Below are 20,895 nucleotides of genomic sequence, written 5' to 3' on the forward strand. Positions count from 1 at the left end.
GGCCAGGGCCAGATATTTCTCTTTCTATTGTTTTCCATATTTGTCCTTTAGCCTCCTTCTCAATAGATTCAAGAACCAAGACTGAAGGTGAAAAGCTCAAACTTTCTATTTCTGCCGTGTTCAAAAGCCATCAAAAAGACCCTTCCCTATTTTTAGCAATATGTTAATTCCAATTCGGGGGGAAAATATTGCTTCTGAAATATCACAGTTCCCTACAGTCTCTGGTTTACTGTCTACAGTATACATGTTAAATAACAATGTAAATTACTTAAGGGAAAAACAAAACCCGTGTCATAGCTTTTCTAACACTTCAGTCGTCCTATTCTACTTATCGGTGCCATTGTGAAGAGAAACACAGAAAGGCCCGTGGAGCTGTAGAAGAGGCTGTTACTAAACTTCACTACATACAGGTCCTGAAAGTTTATCACGAATGGCGGTATGAAAAGGTGGTGATGCCTTCCATTCTTCTAAAACACGCATCGCAGGTCAGCTCCCCCTGCGAACCTTTCATCTGTACCCCCCAAACGCCCCGTAACTTCTTTGCACGTGTGTGCTACCAACTTGCTTCCCGATGGCGGCAAAGCCACTAGAATCTGCAGGGCTGACACGGGCATCGTGAACAGCGCCTTACTGCGCCTCCACCTCCGGGGAGGAGCCCAGAAGTGGCGACTACGTTTTCACTGAGGGGAACTGAAGAATGTTCCACGACCTGTGCCTGGGGTGCAAGAAGAGATCAAGGTCGGCAGGCAAGCGAGACTGCCCATCTGTCGTCCGCCCTGCATGGTTACAGACGACCGCGCCATTCAAGCACAAAGCTTCCTCGCCGTATTGAGATGAGGTTGCGCCGACGGCTGCCCAACAGGCCCGAGGCGATGATTTCCACCCCGACGCGGCACGTCCTACCGGGTCGCCAACGCAGCCGTCACTGCTGGACAGCTCCGCCGAGTCGGCGGGGTCACCGCACACAGGCGGGCGAGCCGGGACTCGCCGGGGCCCCGGTGCAAACGCTCACGGCTCTCCTCCCGCCGGAGGGAAAACGAGGGGCCGAGGGAGAAGCAGCACAGTCCAATGCTCAAAGGGCCCAGACGGAGTGGAGATGAGGGCGGTCTCGGACCGCTCCTCCCCCTGCCCCTGCTCCAGCCGAGGAGCCACAAGTGAGGAGGAGAAGTTGTGGACACGAGACGGGGGTGGCGTGGGGACGGGGAACCCGAGCGTTTAACGCAGGCGCTGGCATCTGCCCCACACAAGGTCCCTCGCTCCGAGTCACGGTTCCCTGCCCCTCCGGGGGCTTCCCGCCAAAGCGGCTGCTGGGCTCCGAGGCCAGCCCGCCGCGCCCCCTGGCCCTTCCCCGCGGGCCGCAGCCCGCAGCCCCTTCCCGGCCGCGGGGGGCGGGCCGGGGCTCGGACCCAAGCTGGCTCCCCGACACCCGTTTCCGACGTCCGGCGCCTCTCCCGGCCCAATTCCAGAGCTCCTCTGCCTCCCCCACCCGGGGCTCCCGCCAACCTCCCCGTCCTCCCTCAGGGCGCCCCTTCCCCGCCTCAGCGCCCGGTCCCGTCGGGGGCGCGGGATGCCGTTCCTTTCCTCTCCGCCGCCGCCTCTCCTCAGGTGCCCACCTGGCGCGGCCCCCGTCCCTGGCCCGTCTCCTCAGCGAGCGGCCACCTCCCAAGTCCTCCCGGCCCCGCCCCGCTCCCGGGCGGATACAGTTTGAAGCCCCTCAGGATCTCCCTGGCACGCTCGTCCTTGGCTGACATGATGCGGCAGCCGCCGCCCGCGGCTTCCTCACGCTGGCCCGACGCAGCGTCGCAGACGATGCCCCGGTGCCGAGGACTGAGCCGCAGTCCGGCCTGGAGACCTCGGGCGAGCAGCGGCAGCGGCCAGACTCCGACCGGCCTCTCCCTCCCCTCGGCTCCCGCTCCTGATCCCTTCTCCTTCCCCTAGCCTCGGAGTGCCCGCCCCAGAGCCAATAGAAAGCCCGCCCCGGCGATTGGCATCCTGATGAGCCAATAGAAACACTCAGCGGCTTCGCAGGGGGACGAAGAGCGTTGATGCAAAGGGCCCTCCCCAGGAAGTCCCGTAGGACAAATTTTTCAGTCGTTGTTGTTGCCTGGAGTTGGCCCCAGCGTGTGGTTGGCTTCAGATCTGCAGAGGCTCCAGGGGCTTGCTCCCGCCGCTGGGCGCTGAGATGACGGTACGTTGCTCTGTGCGATGTGGCAAAGACTACATTTCCCAGCATTCCAGGGGCACACAGGGGAACCACAGATCCCAGAGCGCAAAGAGGCTCAGGGACTACAAATCCCAGCATTCCATAAACCCTGTTCCTCTGTAACTTAGACTCCAGTGTGCCGCGCAGTGTGCGCAAATTCATAAACCCTCCTTCAGCTTTGGTGGTTTCTGAATCCCGAGAGTTGAAACCCAGCGGGAAGACCCTCTTCACTCTCAAAAAGATGACAACCCACAGAGAGGTAACTTCTGTTTACATGGAACTCAGAAGTCTCCTGCAAATCATGGTAAGGCTGCAAACAAACAAAAACACTGAGTAAACCATGAAAGATAATGTAACAAAATTGACTCCTTCAAATCATGCTGGTTTGTTGGTCTCGGGGGCCTTTTACGTGTTTTGTGGAGGTTTCTATTGTGCTCCTGTGTTGGACTGGGAGAGAGTGATTGTATTCCCAGAACAGCGATGCAGGAAGGGACTTGAGAGAATTTGCTAATCCGACCCCTGTTGTTTTACATATGAGGAAACTGAGGCCCACAGAAAGGAAGAGATTGTCCACCGGTCACAGCAAGTTGGGGCAGAGTTAGAATTAGGCCCGAAGTCTGGGCTCTTTGCACACTAGGCTGGGGATATTTTTAGCAGCATGGCTATGTGATTATTATTCTCCTTGGTGAAATTTCCCCATCCAGGTTGAAACACCCAGAGGTTAGGTAAGCATTTATTTGGTGGATTTCCTGTAAGTGTGATGTTTGTTTATCTTAAGTCTGTGTAGGACTTGGTGTTTTGATGAATTCTTTGTTGCTCAAGGTGACATTTAATGAGATTTCAGGAAGTAGGGAGAATTGTAGTGTAAGCTAAGGTTTCCTTGGAGATCTCCTATTTATTTTCCTAGGCCTTCCTTCCTCTTTTTTCCCCTTTCACCCATATGGGCACCCACCCAATTTTGTCTTGCATGTAATTCAACAAACAGCTTTCTCAGCTTTCTTTATTTGCCAGGCCCTCTGTCAGTAAAAGGTGAAAGACATGGTCACTGCCACCAGAAAGATAGTCATCTAGGTAGGGAAATAAGGAGAGTCCACTGGGATTCGAGATGGACTGTGATAAATGGCATTTAAAAAAAGGACATCATGCCCTGGCTGGTTTGGCTCAGCAGTTAGAGCATCGGCCTGTGGTCCAGAGAGACCCTGGTTCGGTTCCCGGGGCATGTACCTCGGTTGATGTTTGTCCCTGGCCCTGGTTGGTCTTGAGGGTGGCAGCCACTCGATGTATCCCTTTCACATTGATGTTTCTCTTTCTCTCTCTTCCTCTCTCTCCCTCCCATTCTACTTGAACAAAAAATGAAAAATGTCCTCGGGCGAGGATAAAAAAAAGAAAGAAAGGACATCAGAATACTACAGAGGCTCTAATGAAGAGATATATTCCAGCTGACAAAACTTGATAGAGGAGGTGGCATTTGAACTTGAAGGATGAGTAGGATATTTTTTTCTCTGTTAAAAAAATTTATTTTTATTTTTATTTTTCCTTTATTGATTTTAGAGAGAGAGGAAGTGAGAGGGAGAGAGAGAAACATTGATGAGAGAGAACATTGATCGGCCGCCTCCTGCACGCCCCCCTCTGGGGATTGGGCCCACAACCTGGGCATGTCTCCTGACCAGGAATCGAGCCGGCCACCTCTTGGTACGTGGGTTGATGCTCAACCACTGAGCCATACTGGCCCGACTCTCTGTTAAAAAATTTTATCTTTAGATTTTTAACATACAGTAAGGGCACAATTTTTGCATATGTGTACACCTGTTTCACCCCTCCCCCCAAGTCAAAGTATTCCAGCACTCCTTGTGCCTCTTCCCAGTTAGTCCTGTATTCTCCCATCCCAATAACCACTCTTCTGACTTCTGTTATCATAGATCAGTTTTGCCTATTCTTGAATATAATTTAAATATAATACAATATGTGTCTTTTTTCATTCATCAGTATTTTTGTGACATTCATCCATATGTATGTAACAGCTTTTTTTTTTTTTAATCCTCGACATTTTTCCATCTTTTGTTCAGATAGAGTGGGAGGGAGAGAGAGAGAGAAACATCGATGTGAAAGGGACACATCGAGTGATTGCCACCCGCTCAACCCAACCAGGACCAGGGACAAACTGCAACCAAGGTACGTGCCCCTAGCGGGAACCGAACCTGGGTCTCTCCAGACTGCAGGCCGACACTCTATAACTGCTGAGCCAAACTGGCCAGGGCTTGATTGTTTTTTTTAAAATTGATTGTTGAGAGAGGAACATCAATTTGTTTCACCTATTCACCAATTCATTGGTTGATTCTTGTATGTGCTCTGACCTGGGATCGAAACTGCAACTTTTGGTATAGCCAGTTGATGCTCTAACCAACCGAACTACTAGGCCAGGGGTTGTAATAGCATTTTTATGTTTCTTTTTCTCAACTTGTGCATTCATTTCTAGGAGAGGAGTTGCTGGCTTGTATGGTGATCAGCAATAGTAGATATTGTCAGTTTTGCAAGTGTTTGTACCAATTTTCACCTTCTCCAGCAATGTAAGAGTTCTAGTTGAAATAGAAAAAATATATATAAAAAAATAAAATAATGCATGATTATTATTTTTTTTTAAAGTTGTAGTTGACTCTTATCTTTGTCAATACAAGGTGTTGTCATTCTTTTATTTTTAGACATTTTGGTTAAATGTGGCATTTCATAACATACAGTTCTTATTTACAATGTCTGGTGTTGAGGGCCTTTCCATGTCCTTATTGGCTATTTATTTTATTTTATTTTTGTTTGTTTGGTTTTTTATCCTCACCCAAGGACATTTTTTCCATTTTTCATTCAGATAGAGTGGGAGGGAGAGAGAGAAACATCGATGCGAAAGGGACACATCGAGTGGTTGCCACCCGCATGACCCAACCAGGGCCAGGGACAAACTGCAACCGAGGTACGTGCCCTTAGCGGGAACCGAACCCAGGTCTCTCCGGACCACAGGCCGACACTCTTAACCGCTGAGCCAAACTGGCCAGGGCCTTATTGGCTATTTAAATGTCATCTTCTGTGAAATACTTGTTCACATCTTTTGTGTACTTTTTTTTACTGGGCTGTTTGTCTTCTTATTGACTTATAGTTCTTTATACAGTCCAGATGTGAAGTTCTTTGTCTGATATAGGCTTGCAAATATCTTTTCAAGTTTGTAGCTTGTCTTTTCACTCTCCTTACTGGTGTCTATTGATGCATAGAAATTCTTAATTCTAGTGCAATCGTTCAGTGTTTACTTTTACGATTAATGCTTTTTACAAAAAGTTTAAGAAATCTTTGTGTACAGTGTTGGTAGGATTTTATTAAAAACATTTCTTAACCATAGATATGAAAGGATTCAGAGGTGTTGAGCAAAGGTCATGGTCAGGAGTGTGGAGTCCACGCTGGGCCGTCTTCAGTGGTACTCTTCAGTCGCTGCTCACATTTGAGTTCCTTGTAAGAAGAGCAGTAGTGGAAAAGCACTGAAGCTGCCAGCACCATAGAAACCCCAGGGACAAGTTGCCAGTACCATAGAAACCCCAGCTATGCTCCCTTTCTTGATATTGATATACTTGTAATATCGTAGTAACCTCTTTGAAATTCTTCAGCAGTGCCTTTAGGGGTGGAGTCCCGCATCAGTATCCAGCTTGGCAGCTCCCCTATTTTGACATCCCTGAGTTTCTTCTCCTTAGTGGTACTACTGATGCCATCTTTGACTCTGGGGTGTTGTTGGTAGGATTTTAACGGGTAAATATGAGGGAAGAGATTTGCAAAGAAGACAGATCAAGCCTGATGCCCTGCTGTGAGTGAGGGAAGGTAGGGTGTAGGTTGTGTAGGACATGGGAAGGCCTTGAGTTTGGGCTGTGCAGAGGGTGACAAAGCCAGGAGGGTAGGCAGGAGGCATACTGCAAAGGGCTTTAGCTGCAGCCTTGGAGTCTGGACATTGTTCTGGAGAGAGTGGAGGCACTGCCAGAATACTTATAGACTCAAACAGAACTTAGTTGTCTTCTTTCCACCACCAAACACCACCTCCAGACAGCTGTGCCCTCCCCCGACAGAATCCTCCTTCCCTTTCTCTGCTTTCACTGGTCATCAAGTCTGATAGCTTCTACGGTCTGAATGTCTCCAACATCCTTTTTTTTTTTTATCCTCACCCGAGGATATTTTTTCCATTTTTTGTACAGATAGAGTGGGAGGGAGAGAGAGTGAGAAACATCGACGTGAAGGGACACATCGAGTGGCTGTCACCCGCACGACCAACCAGGGCCGGGGACAAACTGCAACCGAAGTACGTGCCCTTAGTGGGAACCGAACCCGGGTCTCTCCGGACCGCAGGCTGACGCTCTAACCGCTGAGCCAAACTGGCCAGGGCCCAACATCCTTTCTTTTACATGGCCAACCGCCACTACTTTTGTTCAAGATCTCACAGTCTCTTATCTGGAATATATCAAGTCACCTCAAGGATTTCCCTACTCCAGTTAGTTCCACATCCAATCCATTCCTATAATAGCTGGTGTGATTATTCTAAAATGGCCATTATTCATACCTCTCCACAGCTTAAAAAATCCTAACTAGCTCCCCAGTGCCCTTAAGATCAAAGAAATACTCTTTTATATGGCTACACCCTTTGTGATATGCTTGCTTATTCTTCCAGGCACAACTCAAGCCTTACCTCCTCCAGAAGCCTGCCTTAAATCACCTCTCCCTATGGAGAGCCTTACCTGTACTCCCAGATGCCCGTGGCAACCATCTGTCATAGCAAAACAGGCCTGTCTCTCCCAGGGGGCAGTGAGTTCCCTTAGGTAGGAACTTTGCTGTATTTAGGTATTTATTTGGTATAGTGCCAGGCCTGTGGTTTTCAAGACCCTGGATAATGTGACTTCAGCTCTGTGTCCCTCATTTCTGAAACCTTGGTTCCCGCTATTCTGGGTTTCTTTTCTGCATCAGTATATGTTGCATTGTGCCAGCCTCTGTGACTGTGATCACTACCTCCCTTTCTTCCCAATTTTGCCTTGAAAGTGCCTGTTTTTTCTTCCTCAACATACTCTCTCCTGTGCTCCCAAAGTGTTGTCTCTCATAACACTTAACATGAAGCTTTTAAGGGCAAGAAACTTGTGTTTTCTTCATACAACCTTCTAGAACATAATAGGTGCTAAAGAAAATTTTTAAATAAATGAATGGGTTGGTGTTAGGCTCCTTTGCATCTGTCCTGTCTGATGCACAAAAGGCAAACAGAGGTCTTTTTCTCATCTTGAAGAACTGATAGTCAGTCATCCTCCTTGGGGGACGCCCACTTGAATCTCATTTTTGAATGAGTTTTCTTTCTTCAAAACTCTAAGGGTTCCCACCAGACTTGCAACAAGGGGATCAGTGGGCAGTGGCAGATTGTCCTGGGCTCACCTTCCCTGACTCTCCAGGGAGCTGACAGCAGCCCCGCCTTGGCTCACTTCTTCCCCATGACGTTCCTAGGGAGCCAGAGCAGCCCGCCTAGGCTCTCTCCTGTTGCTTCTTCTGTCCTAGGCCCTTTCTTGTTTTACTGTCCCCAGCTTTAATAAATGTATTCTCAAAAACAAACAAACAATAATACCTGAAAGTCTGTGGGGTATACTGTACTTTAGAGGAATCAGCTTAAGTATTCAGTTATGTAGCAATTCCCTAGCCATCTTCTAGGGGAGTTGATAAGTCCCAAATGCAGCCACAAATGTCATTTTGGTCACAACCCATCTCTTGCTTGCTTATTTATTTATTTATTTATTTATTGTTAATCCTCACCCTAGGATATTTCTCCATCGATTTTCAGATAGAGTGGAAGGGCGGGAAGGTGAGAGAGAGAGAGAGAGAAAGAGAGAGAGAAACATCAATGAGAGAGGGACACATCAATTGGTTGCCTCGCCTACGACCCCGACCATCCGGGGATTGAACCTGCAACCCTTCGCTCTGTGCGCCCCAACACTTTAACTGCTGAGCCAAACCGGCCAGGGCTCTGTTGCTTATTTTTTAAAAACGTTCTGAATAGAGGTCAATAATATAGTCTTTGGCTTCAGATAGCCTAGGTTCCAAAGCAGACTTGGTTACTTACTGGTTTTTGGTTTTTTAGGTTTAGCTAATGCACCTGAAAAATGGGGATAATATTACAGGCCATAGAGTTATGAGAATTCAACAAGACAATGTACAGCACTTGGCACATGGAAAAACGATGAATGAACAGTTGCTATTGGGCTTAACATGTCTCCATACCCCAAGGTAGGTAAGGTCACCATAAGAAGCACCTGGCGGGCAAAACTCTGCCAAAGGAGTGGATTTCAGGTTCAGGATGGTGATGGTGATGGTGTCGGTGATGGTGACGGTTTGGGCCCCACCACCGCTTAGGATGTATTCCCTTTCTCAGGCCTCTACCCACCCCAATTCCTGGGCTACAGTCGGGTAGGAACCTCTTCCCCTGGCCGGGCCCCACTGGAGGTCTGAGGCTGTGAACACAGCGAGGGGAACCTAGTGTGGGCGGAACTCGAGTGCAGCAGCGGTAACCTTCCCGGGGAGCAGTAAGGGCGATGGGTCGGCGGAGGTAGAAAAGCGTCGGACGCCCGGCCGATCATGGACGCTTGACAACCTGCGGGCAGGCGCCGGGAGTCCGAGACAGCGACCTAGAGGACCGAGAGGTGGCGAGGACAGGTAAGGGCCAGCGAGAAGGCGGGACCCGGCGGGCCAGGATAGTCGGGGCTGTCCGGCCTCGTGCCCGCCGCCGGGAAAGCCCGCGGCCACACTGCCCCGCCCCCGCCCCGGAGAGCGCGCCCCGCGGCTCCTCACTCAGCACTCGCCGCCCTGTGTGGAGCACAGCGCCGATCCGCCCTCTCGGAAGTCCATCCCAGCCCGAGACCCTCCGCTCCCGCGCCGCGGCTGCTCTCGCTTCTCCACTTCCAAAAGCTGCCTCTTTGCCCTTCTGCTATCCATCAGAACAGCGCCCCCCCCCGACGGGAATTCATCACCTCTGTGTCTCTAGCCGCCTCCTCGGACCGTCCCACTCCAGAAGAAAGCGATTATCTGCGCCTCCTCACCTCTCTGCTCCCACGGGCTTTGCTCCATGGGCCGAAATTTTTTCTTGGAGGCACAGACATTTTTGTCCATTTATCGAATCCCTCTCCACCCCCAGTCCCTTCCATTCAGTCTCTTCACACGTGTCCACCTGGGAAGGAGGTTTTCGTTCGTCCTCTCCTAACCATCGCCTAACCCTCTTCTTCCTCCCACCTTTCCCCCTTTTCTCCTCTTCCCCTCTCAACAATCTTTATTCCCTGGCACTTCACTTGTTTTGTTTCCGACAAGACCTTTCCCTAATACTGTAAAAGGGCTGCTGCAGTTCTGTGTGCCTGCGTCCCCAGGAAAACTTAGTTTCTTTTGTACCAAACTATCCTCCTTTGACTTGTTCTCTGCTTCATTTTACTATAATTCTTCTCCTTCCTTTTGTCATACTGCCCCAATACGTATCATTCTTGGAGGAGTGATCTTTTTTGCAGAATTCCTGTTCAGTAGGTATGCAGTGTGTGTGTTCACATACACTCAACCTATGATTAGATTATACCGTTGAGGGACTCTCCTGTCCCTAATGTCTTCAGGATGGCAATATACTATCTTGTTTTCTCAGACCTTTTTATTGTTTTCTCGAGGTTTCACAAATTCTGAAGTCAAGTTTGGTAAAATGTCACATATCAGTAGGAGGCCAAATTGAGGGAGTTTTTTTTTTTTTTTTCTCAAATGGAGTAGGAGGGAGAGAGAGGAAGAGAGAGAGAAACATTGATGTGAAAGGGACACATCGAGTGGCTGCCACCCACACAACCCAACCAGGGCCAGGGACAAACAGCAACCGGGGTACATGCCCTTAGTGGGAACCAAACCTGGGTCTCTCTGGACCGCAGGCCGACGCTCTAACCATTGGGCAAAACCGGCCAGGGCTGAGGGTGTTTTTTCATGGACTTTCACACCATGTATTTTCTTAGTTTGAATATATTGCTGCTTATCTTTCAAGATCATTTTCCCTCTTTTTCTATGCTTACATGACTTTTTTGGTTAAATGAGACATCTTTCTTGGTCTGTTTTTTGTCTTATCTCTGACTGTAGGTGGGAGTCTAATGACACAGAAGAAGCTGTAACTGATTGCTTTTGCTTACATCTGTGTATGGGCAATATTCTCTTTTTCTTAATGAGTCTGTAAATGAGGTGGATATGAAACAGCTACTGAGAAACTCCTGTGTGTTTCTTTAGGTCCTGGTTAGGTTTAAGGGCTTAGAACATGCTGCCTTTGGGAGAGGGTCAGATGGGAATAAAATGACTTTTACTAAGTATGTTTCAAACTTCAGAATAAGCATAAAATCCCTTTAACTCCAGGTTCAACCCTGCCCATCTCACTAAGTGGTCACTGCACCTGGACTCAGGAACTGTTTTTTTGTTTTTTTTTAATACTATAAAATTATTCTGTTATCTGATCCAGGATTAAATAAGCATAGATTTTGCAAAAGAGAAGGGAAGATGATGGAAACACTTTTCTTTTGGACAGATCGTAAGGCCAGAGAATGGCAGGTGAACAGAAACCCTCAAGTAATCTCCTGGAACAGTTTATTTTACTAGCCAAAGGTACTAGTGGCTCAGCCCTCACTGCTCTCATAAGCCAAGTCTTGGAGGCGCCTGGAGTGTATGTATTTGGAGAACTGCTGGAGCTGGCCAATGTGCAGGAGGTAAGAACAATTTCTTTATCTAAACAAATTTTCTATTTTCTTTGTTCTAAGCCTTTCTTTGAGTCTCCAGGTTTCCAAGGAATTTCAGTGCCAAAGCATTGTGGACCTGTGAGGTACCCTTTTCAGGGAGGGATGGGAATTGGTGGACAGGGAAAGAGAGCAAGGATGATGTCCTGGACTCCTTCTAGTCAACATTTTCATCTAAACTCGAGGTAAAATTAATTGCTAATAATTTGAAATATAGGGGAAAATCCAATTGAACCTAGTAAGTTAGAAACAGAGTGTAAGCATGGACTGATATTTAACAGGGGTAATTTCAGGTATTCTTAGGGACAAAAACCTCTAATACAAATATAGACAAGGAAGACTGGTCAGGTACATAATAGCAGAAAAAGATTGCTATTGAACCTGCCATAAGCATGAATAAGGAACATATTGTTCCTGTGGAAAAGGGTAACGTTGTGTAGATTTGTAAAGTAAAATTGTAAAAAGGATATGACTGACAAGCTGGAAAGTAGTCCGTTTTGCCTTGTTTGCTTCTTTGTTTGATTGTATTTATTAAAACCTTGAGTATCCAGTTTTGGTTATTGTGCCTTAAAAATGAGATGATCCACCCTGGCCGGTTTGGCTCAGCGGTTGGAGCATCGGCCTGCAGACCAGAGAGTCCCGGGTTCAGTTCCTGTAAGGGCATGTACCTTGGTTGCAGTTTGTCTCCAGCCCCTTGTTAGGGTCGTGTGGGTGGCAACCAATTGATGTGTCTCTCTCATATCAATGTTTCTCTCTCTCTCTTCCTCCCTCTCCTTCCTGCTCTGTCTGAAGATAAATGCAAAAATGTCCTCGGGTGAGGATAAAAAAAAAAAATGAGATGATCCAGTGAAGAATGACCAGGTAGAATAAAGAGCTGTAAAGCAACCTATACTTTTCAACCTCTACTTCCCAACCTCGGTATCCCTGGGGGATTGGTTCTAGGACCCCCCTCCCTCTGATGCTCAAGTTCCTTATGTAAAGTAGCCTATTGTTTGCATAAATGACAGGGTAAGCCTACATACCACTTCATTCACATGGATTCAGCATAGTGCTTGGTGCATGGCTAATTCAAGGTTTGCTTATTGGAACTTCCTAGGATGTTTCCCCCCATATATATATATATATATATATATATATATTTTTTTTTTTTTTTTCCTGTATTGATTTATTAGAGAGAGAGGAAGGGAGAGGGAGAGAGAGAAAAACATTGATGAGAGAGAATATCGATTGGCCACCTTCTACATACCCCACACTGGGGATTTGGCCCACCAACTGGGCATATGCCCTGACCAGGAATCGAACCAGAGACGTCTTGGTGCATGGGTCAACAGTCAACCAGTGAACCGCACCAGCTGGGATGTAATCATCTGTTTGAAAATGTGTGAGCTAGATTTGATGGTCTCTTCCACCTCTGATTTAGGACCTCAGGAGGTTGTTAATAAACCTGAAAAGGTAGACTGGGGTATTAGGTTGCCTGCTCTAATTGGGCTGCTTAGCAAATCATCTTTATCTTTCCATAGATTTTTTTTTCCATATGTAAGCTGGGAATAAGATAATTGCCTTTTAGTGGTCTGAAATTACGGATGTAGTTCTTGGAACCTTTTTTTTAAAAGATGGTTAAAATTGAGTAGTATTTCATTGGTGTCCACTGAATGACTTGGTTATTCCTGCTTAGACTTTACTGAGTTTGGTAAATTAGAAGAGTAACGGGTCCATATATATATTTAAAAACAAATTTGTTTGTTTTTTACTCTTCACCCGAGGACATCCCTGCATTAATTTTCAGGTAGAGCAGGAGGGAGAGAGGAAGGAAGAGAGAGAGAGAAACATCGCTGTGAGACACATCAACTGGCTGCCACCCACACGACCCCAACCGGGGCCATGGACGAACCACAACCGAGGTACGTGCCCCTAGCGGGAACCGAACCGAGGACTCTGTGGTCCGAGGGCCAACGTTCTAACTGCTGAGCCAAACCGGCCAGGGCACGGGTCCATATTTGTGAGTAAAAGAAACAACCAAGTCACGGTGATTGATAGCATGGCAGAGCAGTTCAGGCAGAACAGTAGCTCTTGTTTTTCTTCTACAGATAGTTCTTTGACCACCAGCATTAGTGAGGAATAAATACTTTTTTTTTTTAATCTTCACCCGAGGATATTTTTCTGTTAATCTTCAGACAGAGTGGGAAGGAGAGGGAGAGAGAGAGAAACATTGATGTGAGAGGGACACATCAACTGAGGACCTCCCGCACGATCTTGACTGGGGATGAACCGCCACCGAGGCATATGCCCTTGACTGAAATCAAACCTGGGACTTTTTGGTCCGCAGGCTGTCACTCCCACCACTGAGCCAAACCAACTAGGGCAAGAATAAATAATTTTAGTGAACATTTTTATTTTGGGTAGCCTGATATCCTGGTTTCCTGTCCCAACTTGGCTCTTCTGTCATACCTTATGCTGTGCTAATCTCTCCCAGTGTCACAGTCCACATAAAGTCCTGAAACTTAGAACAAACCCTGCACTTTGTTCAGTTTAGATTGTTAGTGGCTTGTGTTGTACCTGCCAAACTGGTGTGTGGATGAGGCTGCTTCACTGATCATTTAAAAACATTTTTTTCTTTATTGATTTTAGAGAGAGAGGAAGGGAGAAAGAGAGAGAGAGAAACACCGATGATGGAGAACATCGATCGGCTGCCTCCTGCATGCTCCCCACTGGGGATTTGGCCCATAACCTGGGCATGTGCCCTGACCGGGAATTGAGCCGGCTTCCTCTTGGTGCATGGGTCGATGCTCAGCCAGTGAGCCACACTAGCTGGGCAATTCACTGATCATTTTAATGGCAAGGGAATCTTGAGAAAACATGAACTGCTTGTGTGTGTGTGGAAGCAAAAGCAGTTCCTTGGTCATACTGTGTGAAGTGCAAAACGTATTCCTGAGCGAGAAAAGTTAAATTGGGAGCTTTAATAATCTTAATGATTTTTTTCCCAAAGAATGAAAGCTCTGGAAGGGACCAGCTAATAAAACAGTACAGAACTGTTGCACATGGTTACCCACCCTCTGATTGAACACTGGAGTTTGGTAGACAGCTTGGTCTGTGAACTGTTTCTTTTCCTCCTCAGCTTGCAGAAGGAGCGAATGCTGCGTATTTGCAGTTGCTGAACCTGTTTGCCTATGGAACATACCCAGATTACATAGGTGAGTTGGTTAAGATTCTCCAGAGACTTTTCTTAGTTATGTCTCTCTGTTTAGATGTTTTGCTTCCATGAGGATCACTGAGGTTTGGGATATAAAGCATGGGGTGGGAACTTTTTGACCTGGCCATTCCCCGTTTTACTTTGCCCTGTAGGTGATCTTACATGAGGACTCTCCCTTCTCACCTTTTGTTTCCCAGTGGGTAAAATGGGGACTGTTTATGCTAGTCTGTAAATATAGCCCTTGGTTATTTTCCAGATAAGATTCTTGAGGACTGGTGTTTGTAGAACACTTGGAGTGTTGTGAAATGTCAGAATACCCACTTGTGAAGTATTTAAGCACTTTAAATATTATCAAAATAATAACACTATACTGTATTGAAGAACATTTGGAAAATAGGGGGTAAAAGTCATTCATAGTTGTACCAGCATTAAACTGCTGATAGCATTATGGTGCTGGATTTTCCCACTCTGCTTGGGTGTTCTATATGTATAATTAGATTATGTATACAATTTTGTATCTTTGGTCATTTATTTTATAGGCATTTATTCATGTTTTAAGTCTGGAGTCATTTTTAGTATTTTATAACCTCATACTCCATAATCTCCTTGGTTCATTCATTCTCTTCTGTAGGTCATTTGAGTCATTTAAAATTAGAATAATAAATATCAGGATCGAGGTGCATAAATGTCCAGATGCTACTTACCTTCTACCCAAGCCAGTTTTGTCTGGCTTCCCTGGTTTATTTTAGTGGCATGACAAGAGCCTGATAGTTTATTTTAGCGGTGTGACTCAGGACCTTCCCTACTATATCCCTGACTTTCCCTCTTTCTCACTGTCTTTCTTGCTGGTCATTTCTGCTTACTCTTAGCTGCTGTCAGACTGGACAGTTTACCACTTGCCAGTTTTTCCTCTGTTTTTGTTCTCAGTAAAGAGGCAGCATTATACAGACTCTGGAACCAGGCTGCCTATGTTATATTCTAGCTCCACCTCCATTGGTCATGTCCTTTGGCAAATGAAATAATCTTCTGTACCTCAGTTTTCTTCTCTGCAGTAATCCAGGTCCATAGTCCTCTGCCTGCACTCCTTAGGCTAGATGTTTCAGAATTTAGAATTTGGGGGAATTTAAAAAAGTAATATGATGCATTTGTTTTTTTTTTAATTCTCACCTGAGGATATTTTTCTATTTATCTTCAGACAGAGTGGGAGGGAGAGAGAGGAAGAGGAAGGGAGGAGAGAGAAACATCGACATTAAAGGGACACATCGACTGTTTGCCTCCTGCATAACGCTGCCCAGGGCCAGGGACAAACCAAAAGCAAGGTACGTGCCCTTGGCCGACGCTCTACTGCTGAGCCAAACTGGCCATGGCTGCGTATGCCTTTTTATGCAACACCCTTGATGGGTGTGGGCAGCATCTGTAGTCAAACACAGTCATGATTGTTTTTAATGCTCACCCAAGGATATGTTTTTTATTGGTTTTTAGAGAGAGGAAAGTATTGAGAGAGACATCGATTGGTTTTCTCCCATACATGCTCCAACCAGGGATCAAACCTAAAACCTAGTTATGTGCCCTGACCAGTAATCGAATCACAACCTCTTGGTGTATGGGACAACGCTCCAACCAACTGAACCACCTGGCCAGGGCCACAATCATAATTTTGTAGCAAAACAAGTGAATATTCACAAGTGGGATAAAAAACCCACCTTAATTCAGGTCAGGAATTGCTACCAGATGAATTTTAACACCATGCTCAACAACAAAAAATGAGTTTGGATTCACCTTTTTGGAATTCAGAGTATGGATGAGGAATTGAAAGCGTTTAGAATTTATCTTCTGGGGTTGTTGCGAGGACTAACTGGATGTGTGTATGTGCGTCTGTATCTGTGTGTGCGTCTACACTAAAGAAAGCTTGCCATGTACGTTACCTGTTGCTGCCACCGTGGCTGTTGTTAGCATCATTGCTGTTACTGAAATTTTGCCCATCCTTCAAGGCTCATCTCAAACTTTGTATTATTTTTTATTTTTTCATTTAAAAAAATATGTTTTTATTGATTTTTTTACAGAGAGAGGAAGGGAGAGAGAGAGAAACATCGATGTGAGAGAGATACATCGATCGGCTGCCTCCTGAACATCCCCTGCTGGGTATTGAGCCCGGAATCCAGGCATGTACCCTGACTGGGAATCGAACCAGGACCTCTCAGTCCATGGGGTGACATTCAGTCCACTGAGCCACAACAGATGGGCTGTATTTTTTTCCCCCTCTCCTGTACCTCCCCAATGTGATTGGGTTCACTTCCTTTCTGTCTTTCTCTCACTCCTCCGCCTCTTTTCCTAGCTCGCTCTCCCTTTCTCCCTCCTTTCCCCCTCTCTTCACCCTTTTGCCCTCTCCTGGTAATTGGTACCTTTCTTCTGGTAGTTCTGCCTTGCATCTGTAGCTGTTGAAACATCTGATTGTAACAATGAAGACAAGTCCAGGGCTACTGAGTCAGTCACATAACTCCAGGTGGTTGGTGCCCCTGGAAGTGTGTAGCACAGCAGCCTTGACAAGATCTTATTCATCCTCAGTGCCCCTGAATCATTTAAGACAGTGCCTTGCATGGAGCAGATGCTCAGTGAAAATGTGTTGAACTTGCTTGAATGTCACAAAGGGCACAAATAATATTATTCCATTAAGGTATTTGTCATCATTTTGTGCTTTCATGCCTGGATTTTCAGGGGATTAAGCTCCTTGTGTGTAGAGACTGAGTCTTGTCTTCTTTGGAAGCACATGGTCTTCCAGAGAAGACAGGAGGTGCTCGTGGAACATTTACCTAATGAGTAAGTGCAGAGTCATGACTGATTTAGTAGTAGATTTGGTGTGGGAAAATGGTGTGCTTATTCCATAAAGAAATCCTAATTTTATTTTGTGTCTTGATTTTTGTGGTGGGTGGGACTGAGCAGCCAACAAGGAGAGCCTGCCAGAACTGAGCACAGCTCAGCAGAATAAGCTGAAGCACCTTACCATCGTGAGCTTGGCGTCGAGAATGAAGGTATAGTCCCGAATCCTTTCCTGTCTCCCCACTTCAGCACAGGTCTCTCATTGGCATCAGTGTGGGAATTCCCAGCTACACACAGTAGAGTCATAGCATAAATGCATAAAATTTGCTTGGCAAAGGACAAAAGAGAAAAAGATAATTAAAATAGTGTTGATGATTCCTCACTCTCCCATTTAGGAGAAATATGCCCAGGAGTGATTGTGAATCAGCAGGTCTCAGTTCTGGCATGCCGTGGTGCCTCACGTGGTGTGAGCATTTTGCCATTCTGAAGGGAGACTGCTGTCTAAAGACATGTATTTTTCAAACAGCAGGGCACCCCAAGGCAAGTTAATGACTTCATTTATTGCTCAGTGTACAGTGAACTGTGCTAATGCTAGAGGAAAAACTTGCTATGTTGGACTTACTGAGAAATAGATTTTAATATGCTGCCTTCCTTGGGTTTTCAAGGTTAATTATACTAATCAGAATTTTTGCCTTACATGTTAGCTTTAGACCCAAACCTTCTGTAAGCTGTCACTCCACTATATCTGAGTTCTCTGCCCTGCTCACTTAAGCAGCCTTGAACCAGCTGCTCATAGTCATTAGCAAAGAAGATCCAGATTCGGTTAGTTTATAGTTGATTTGGCTCTCTGCCCAATCACAGTCTGAGTGTCTGGGGCTCGGCCTTTGAAAAAGTTGCTTTTTGCACTTCCCCTCTGTGATCGGAGCTTCAGAGTTACATGTTTATTCTTGCATTGCTATTTCAATTGCTGAAATCACTTTACCTGATTGAATCTCGAACTCCTAATTCTCAGCCTGGCATTTCAGATAGGAGGCCTATTTTGTTAAGAAATGTTGATTACCATTTTTTATTTTTTTTGTCCTGATCATGGACTTCTTAAGTGTACCAAAGAGTAGGAGTAACTTTTTCCTTTATTTCTACAACCTGTCTTTGTAAGCCCTCCTACTGCCCCTGGATTTCAGACTTAGTCACAGAAAACCCCTTTTGGTATGTTTGCTGTTAACTCTCTTGTCTGTAGCCATTTCCCCCTGTCAATTTCTTCAGATTTGATCACTGTGTTTATTTTCAAACTAAAAGTAATGTGTCAGGATTTGCAGAAAATTAAACATTTAGATATTCAGTTGTCTTGGCGTCATGCAGAATGTTGTTACAGCCCAGTCAAGGACTGTTGTTGGGAATTGACATTAGTTGCAAGAGTCTGAAAAAACAACTCTAAGCTTGAGGATGGCCTCTGAGCTGGCTGTACTGCTGACCACCTGTAGGTGGATGTGTTAGCCTGGATGTGTTTTTGTTTTTTAATCCTCATCCGAGGACATTTTTCCATTTTTTGTACAGACAGATTGGGAGTGAGAGAGAGGAAGAGAGAGAGAGGGAAACATCGACGTGAAAGGGACACATCGAGTGGCTGCCACCCGCACGACCAACCAGGGCCGGGGACAAACTGCAACCGAGGTATATGCCCCTAGCGGGAACCGAACCCGGGCCTCTCCGGACCGCAGGCGGACGCTCTAACCGCTGAGCCAAACCGGCCAGGGCAGCCTGGATGTGTTTTAGGTTGAGCTCTGCCATGTAAGCTCCCAGTTCTCCTCCCCAGTGTCTGAGATTGTTTGGAGTTTTATGATGATCTGGCATTTTATGCAATGTCTGCAAGCTTCTAGAAGGTTGAAGAGCAGCATATACTGAGTATTTTTCCTTTCTTTTCTGGAAAGAGTCTTTGGCATCTCTGAGTTTGCTTCAGAGAATGAAAGCTGAAGGCGGGGCAAAGTCCAGGAGGCAGAGAATCCTGGAGAATGCATTCCTAGATGCTATGGGTCTTGTTTGGATCCCACAGATCTTACAGCTCATTATCCATCTCTTGTTGCCATAGGTGTTAATAATTATCACTGCACTGCATTTCCCAAAGCCCTGAAGCAGCCGTTGGCTATGTTGGTAATACCTGCATTTCTTTAATGTTTGCCAGTGGTTTTTATAAATATCACATGGCCTTATCTGCAGTGTATCCCCTACTCCGTGCTGCTGAAGGACCTGGAGATGCGGAATCTCCGGGAACTGGAAGACCTCATCATTGAGGCTGTCTACACTGACATCATCCAGGGCAAGTTGGACCAGCGAAACCAGCTGCTAGAAGTGGACTTCTGCATTGGCCGTGACATCCGAAAGAAGGATATCAATAATATTGTCAAGACCTTGCACGAGTGGTGAGGCTGAAAGATGGAGGAGTCCCTTCTCTTTAGGGAGGGGGTATCTAGCTTCTGTGTGGGGAAATACAGTCTCCAGGTATTAGCTGGAGCTGGCTGGGAGCTGGGGCTTTGGGACAGTAAGCCAGAGAGTGAGGGGCTACATTCGTGGCTACAGCTGTATGGCAGCAGGAATCACTTCAGGCCTCCTAGTGCCTTGGTTGTAAAATAGTTCTTGTCCTGGTGCAGTTGGGGACTATTTTATGGTGGGCTGTAAAACTCCCAGGGTTGGCACAGGGAGCCTCCGAAGCCTAGCCATGTGACACGGATCCTGTGCTTTGCAGACTCAGCCTCAGAGTTTGACCAAGCTCAGGAAGTTAGTGTTGGTAAGATTCTTTGGGTAAGAAAACCTGTGTTCAGCATCAGTAACATTTGCCTAGTGTTTATAAAATGTAGTGAGGGATAGTGAAGACAAGGAATGGGTTATTCTAAGTTGAAACACAGACTCACACTGTGTTAGTATAACTGTATTCTGGTATGTAAAAAGAAGTGGGGTATTTGCATGTACTCTATTTTAATAGAACTTCATGTTTGCAAGAGCTGTTTCAGGTTTTGTAATGTTGTGAAGTTATTTAAATAATTTGGGGCTTATACAGCCAGATGGGCTTAGTCAGAGATGAGGTTTTAGCTGAGTTTTGAAGGAGGGCCAGGGTTAGAGTGTGGTTGGAGGTGAGGAGAGTATGTGCCCTGGCAGGCTCATGGCATTTTGGAGGTCAGGAAGCAGAGTAGGCTAGCTTTTTGTGCAGGGTGGGAGGGAAATTATTTTCTATAAAATAGATGAAATCTCTGGCTTATCCCCAAGAGGAGTATATCCAGAGATGAATGACCCAGCTTTGACTCCCTGGGGTCTAATGCCACCCTCCCACCAAGTTTTCCTCACTTCAGCTACTATTGGACCCCAGGGCATGTGCTGCCCACCCCTTACCCCAAGTTCTAGCCCCGGTGTGACCCCAAACACCTACCCTTGACAACCTCTGACCAAAAAAGGAGCTTTCAAAAAAACTTAATACAGAATAAATGGGAAATAAACTTAGAAAATACCCCTAACATGAAAATGGTCTGGTGTATACAATCTAGCTTTTCAACCACTGCACTTGGCTGTCAGGCTGTTTTTTAATCCTTACCTGAAGACATTTTCCCATTTTTTGTTCAGATAGAGTGGGAGGGAGGGAGAGAGAGAGAGAGAGAGAGAAACATCAACATGAAAAGGACACACATCGAGTGGTTGCCACTCACACAGTGTAACCAGGGCTGGGGGAAAAACTGCAACCGAGGTACGTGCCCTTAGCGGGAACCGAGCCCGGGTCTCTCTGGAGCACAGGCCGACACTCTAACTGCTGAGCCAAACCGGCCAGGGCTGTCTTAGACTGTTTTTGAGATGACTGACACAGTTTTCATGTCCATAGTCTGGCTTCCCTTGTTTTTAGCCCCCAGGATGTTTCC

At 46.3% G+C, this 20,895-nt stretch overlaps 2 protein-coding genes across 5 annotated transcripts in view; one reads left to right on the forward strand and one right to left on the reverse strand.

Moving 5' to 3' along the window:
- PDE6D (phosphodiesterase 6D) overlaps positions 1-1,914 on the reverse strand; it is a 49,244-nt gene extending 47,330 nt beyond the window's left edge. The window contains exon 1 of one of the 2 annotated variants that reach the window (XM_036254851.1): positions 1,702-1,914. In XM_036254851.1, coding sequence (XP_036110744.1) covers positions 1,702-1,751 — 50 coding nt within the window. In that variant the 5' untranslated portion in view covers positions 1,752-1,914. Of the gene's footprint in view, positions 1-1,613; positions 1,631-1,701 lie in introns of those variants that run through there. The other variant, XM_036254853.1, reaches the window with a different exon arrangement.
- Positions 1,915-2,293: 379 nt separating this feature from the next.
- The window catches only part of COPS7B (COP9 signalosome subunit 7B), a 29,600-nt gene continuing 10,998 nt past the window's right edge, over positions 2,294-20,895 (forward strand). The window contains exons 1-7 of one of the 3 annotated variants that reach the window (XM_036254674.1): positions 2,321-2,507; positions 8,337-8,482; positions 8,628-8,908; positions 10,785-10,962; positions 14,105-14,180; positions 17,120-17,208; positions 19,211-19,413. In XM_036254674.1, the coding sequence (XP_036110567.1) occupies positions 10,801-10,962; positions 14,105-14,180; positions 17,120-17,208; positions 19,211-19,413 (530 nt within the window). In that variant the 5' untranslated portion in view covers positions 2,321-2,507; positions 8,337-8,482; positions 8,628-8,908; positions 10,785-10,800. Of the gene's footprint in view, positions 2,508-8,336; positions 8,483-8,627; positions 8,909-10,784; positions 10,963-14,104; positions 14,181-17,119; positions 17,209-19,210; positions 19,414-20,895 lie in introns of all 3 variants that reach the window. The other 2 variants (XM_036254673.1, XM_036254675.1) reach the window with 2 other exon arrangements.

This window comes from Molossus molossus, unplaced genomic scaffold (assembly GCF_014108415.1).
Source record: "Molossus molossus isolate mMolMol1 unplaced genomic scaffold, mMolMol1.p scaffold_m16_p_11, whole genome shotgun sequence".
Classification (NCBI taxonomy): Eukaryota; Metazoa; Chordata; class Mammalia; order Chiroptera; family Molossidae; genus Molossus; species Molossus molossus.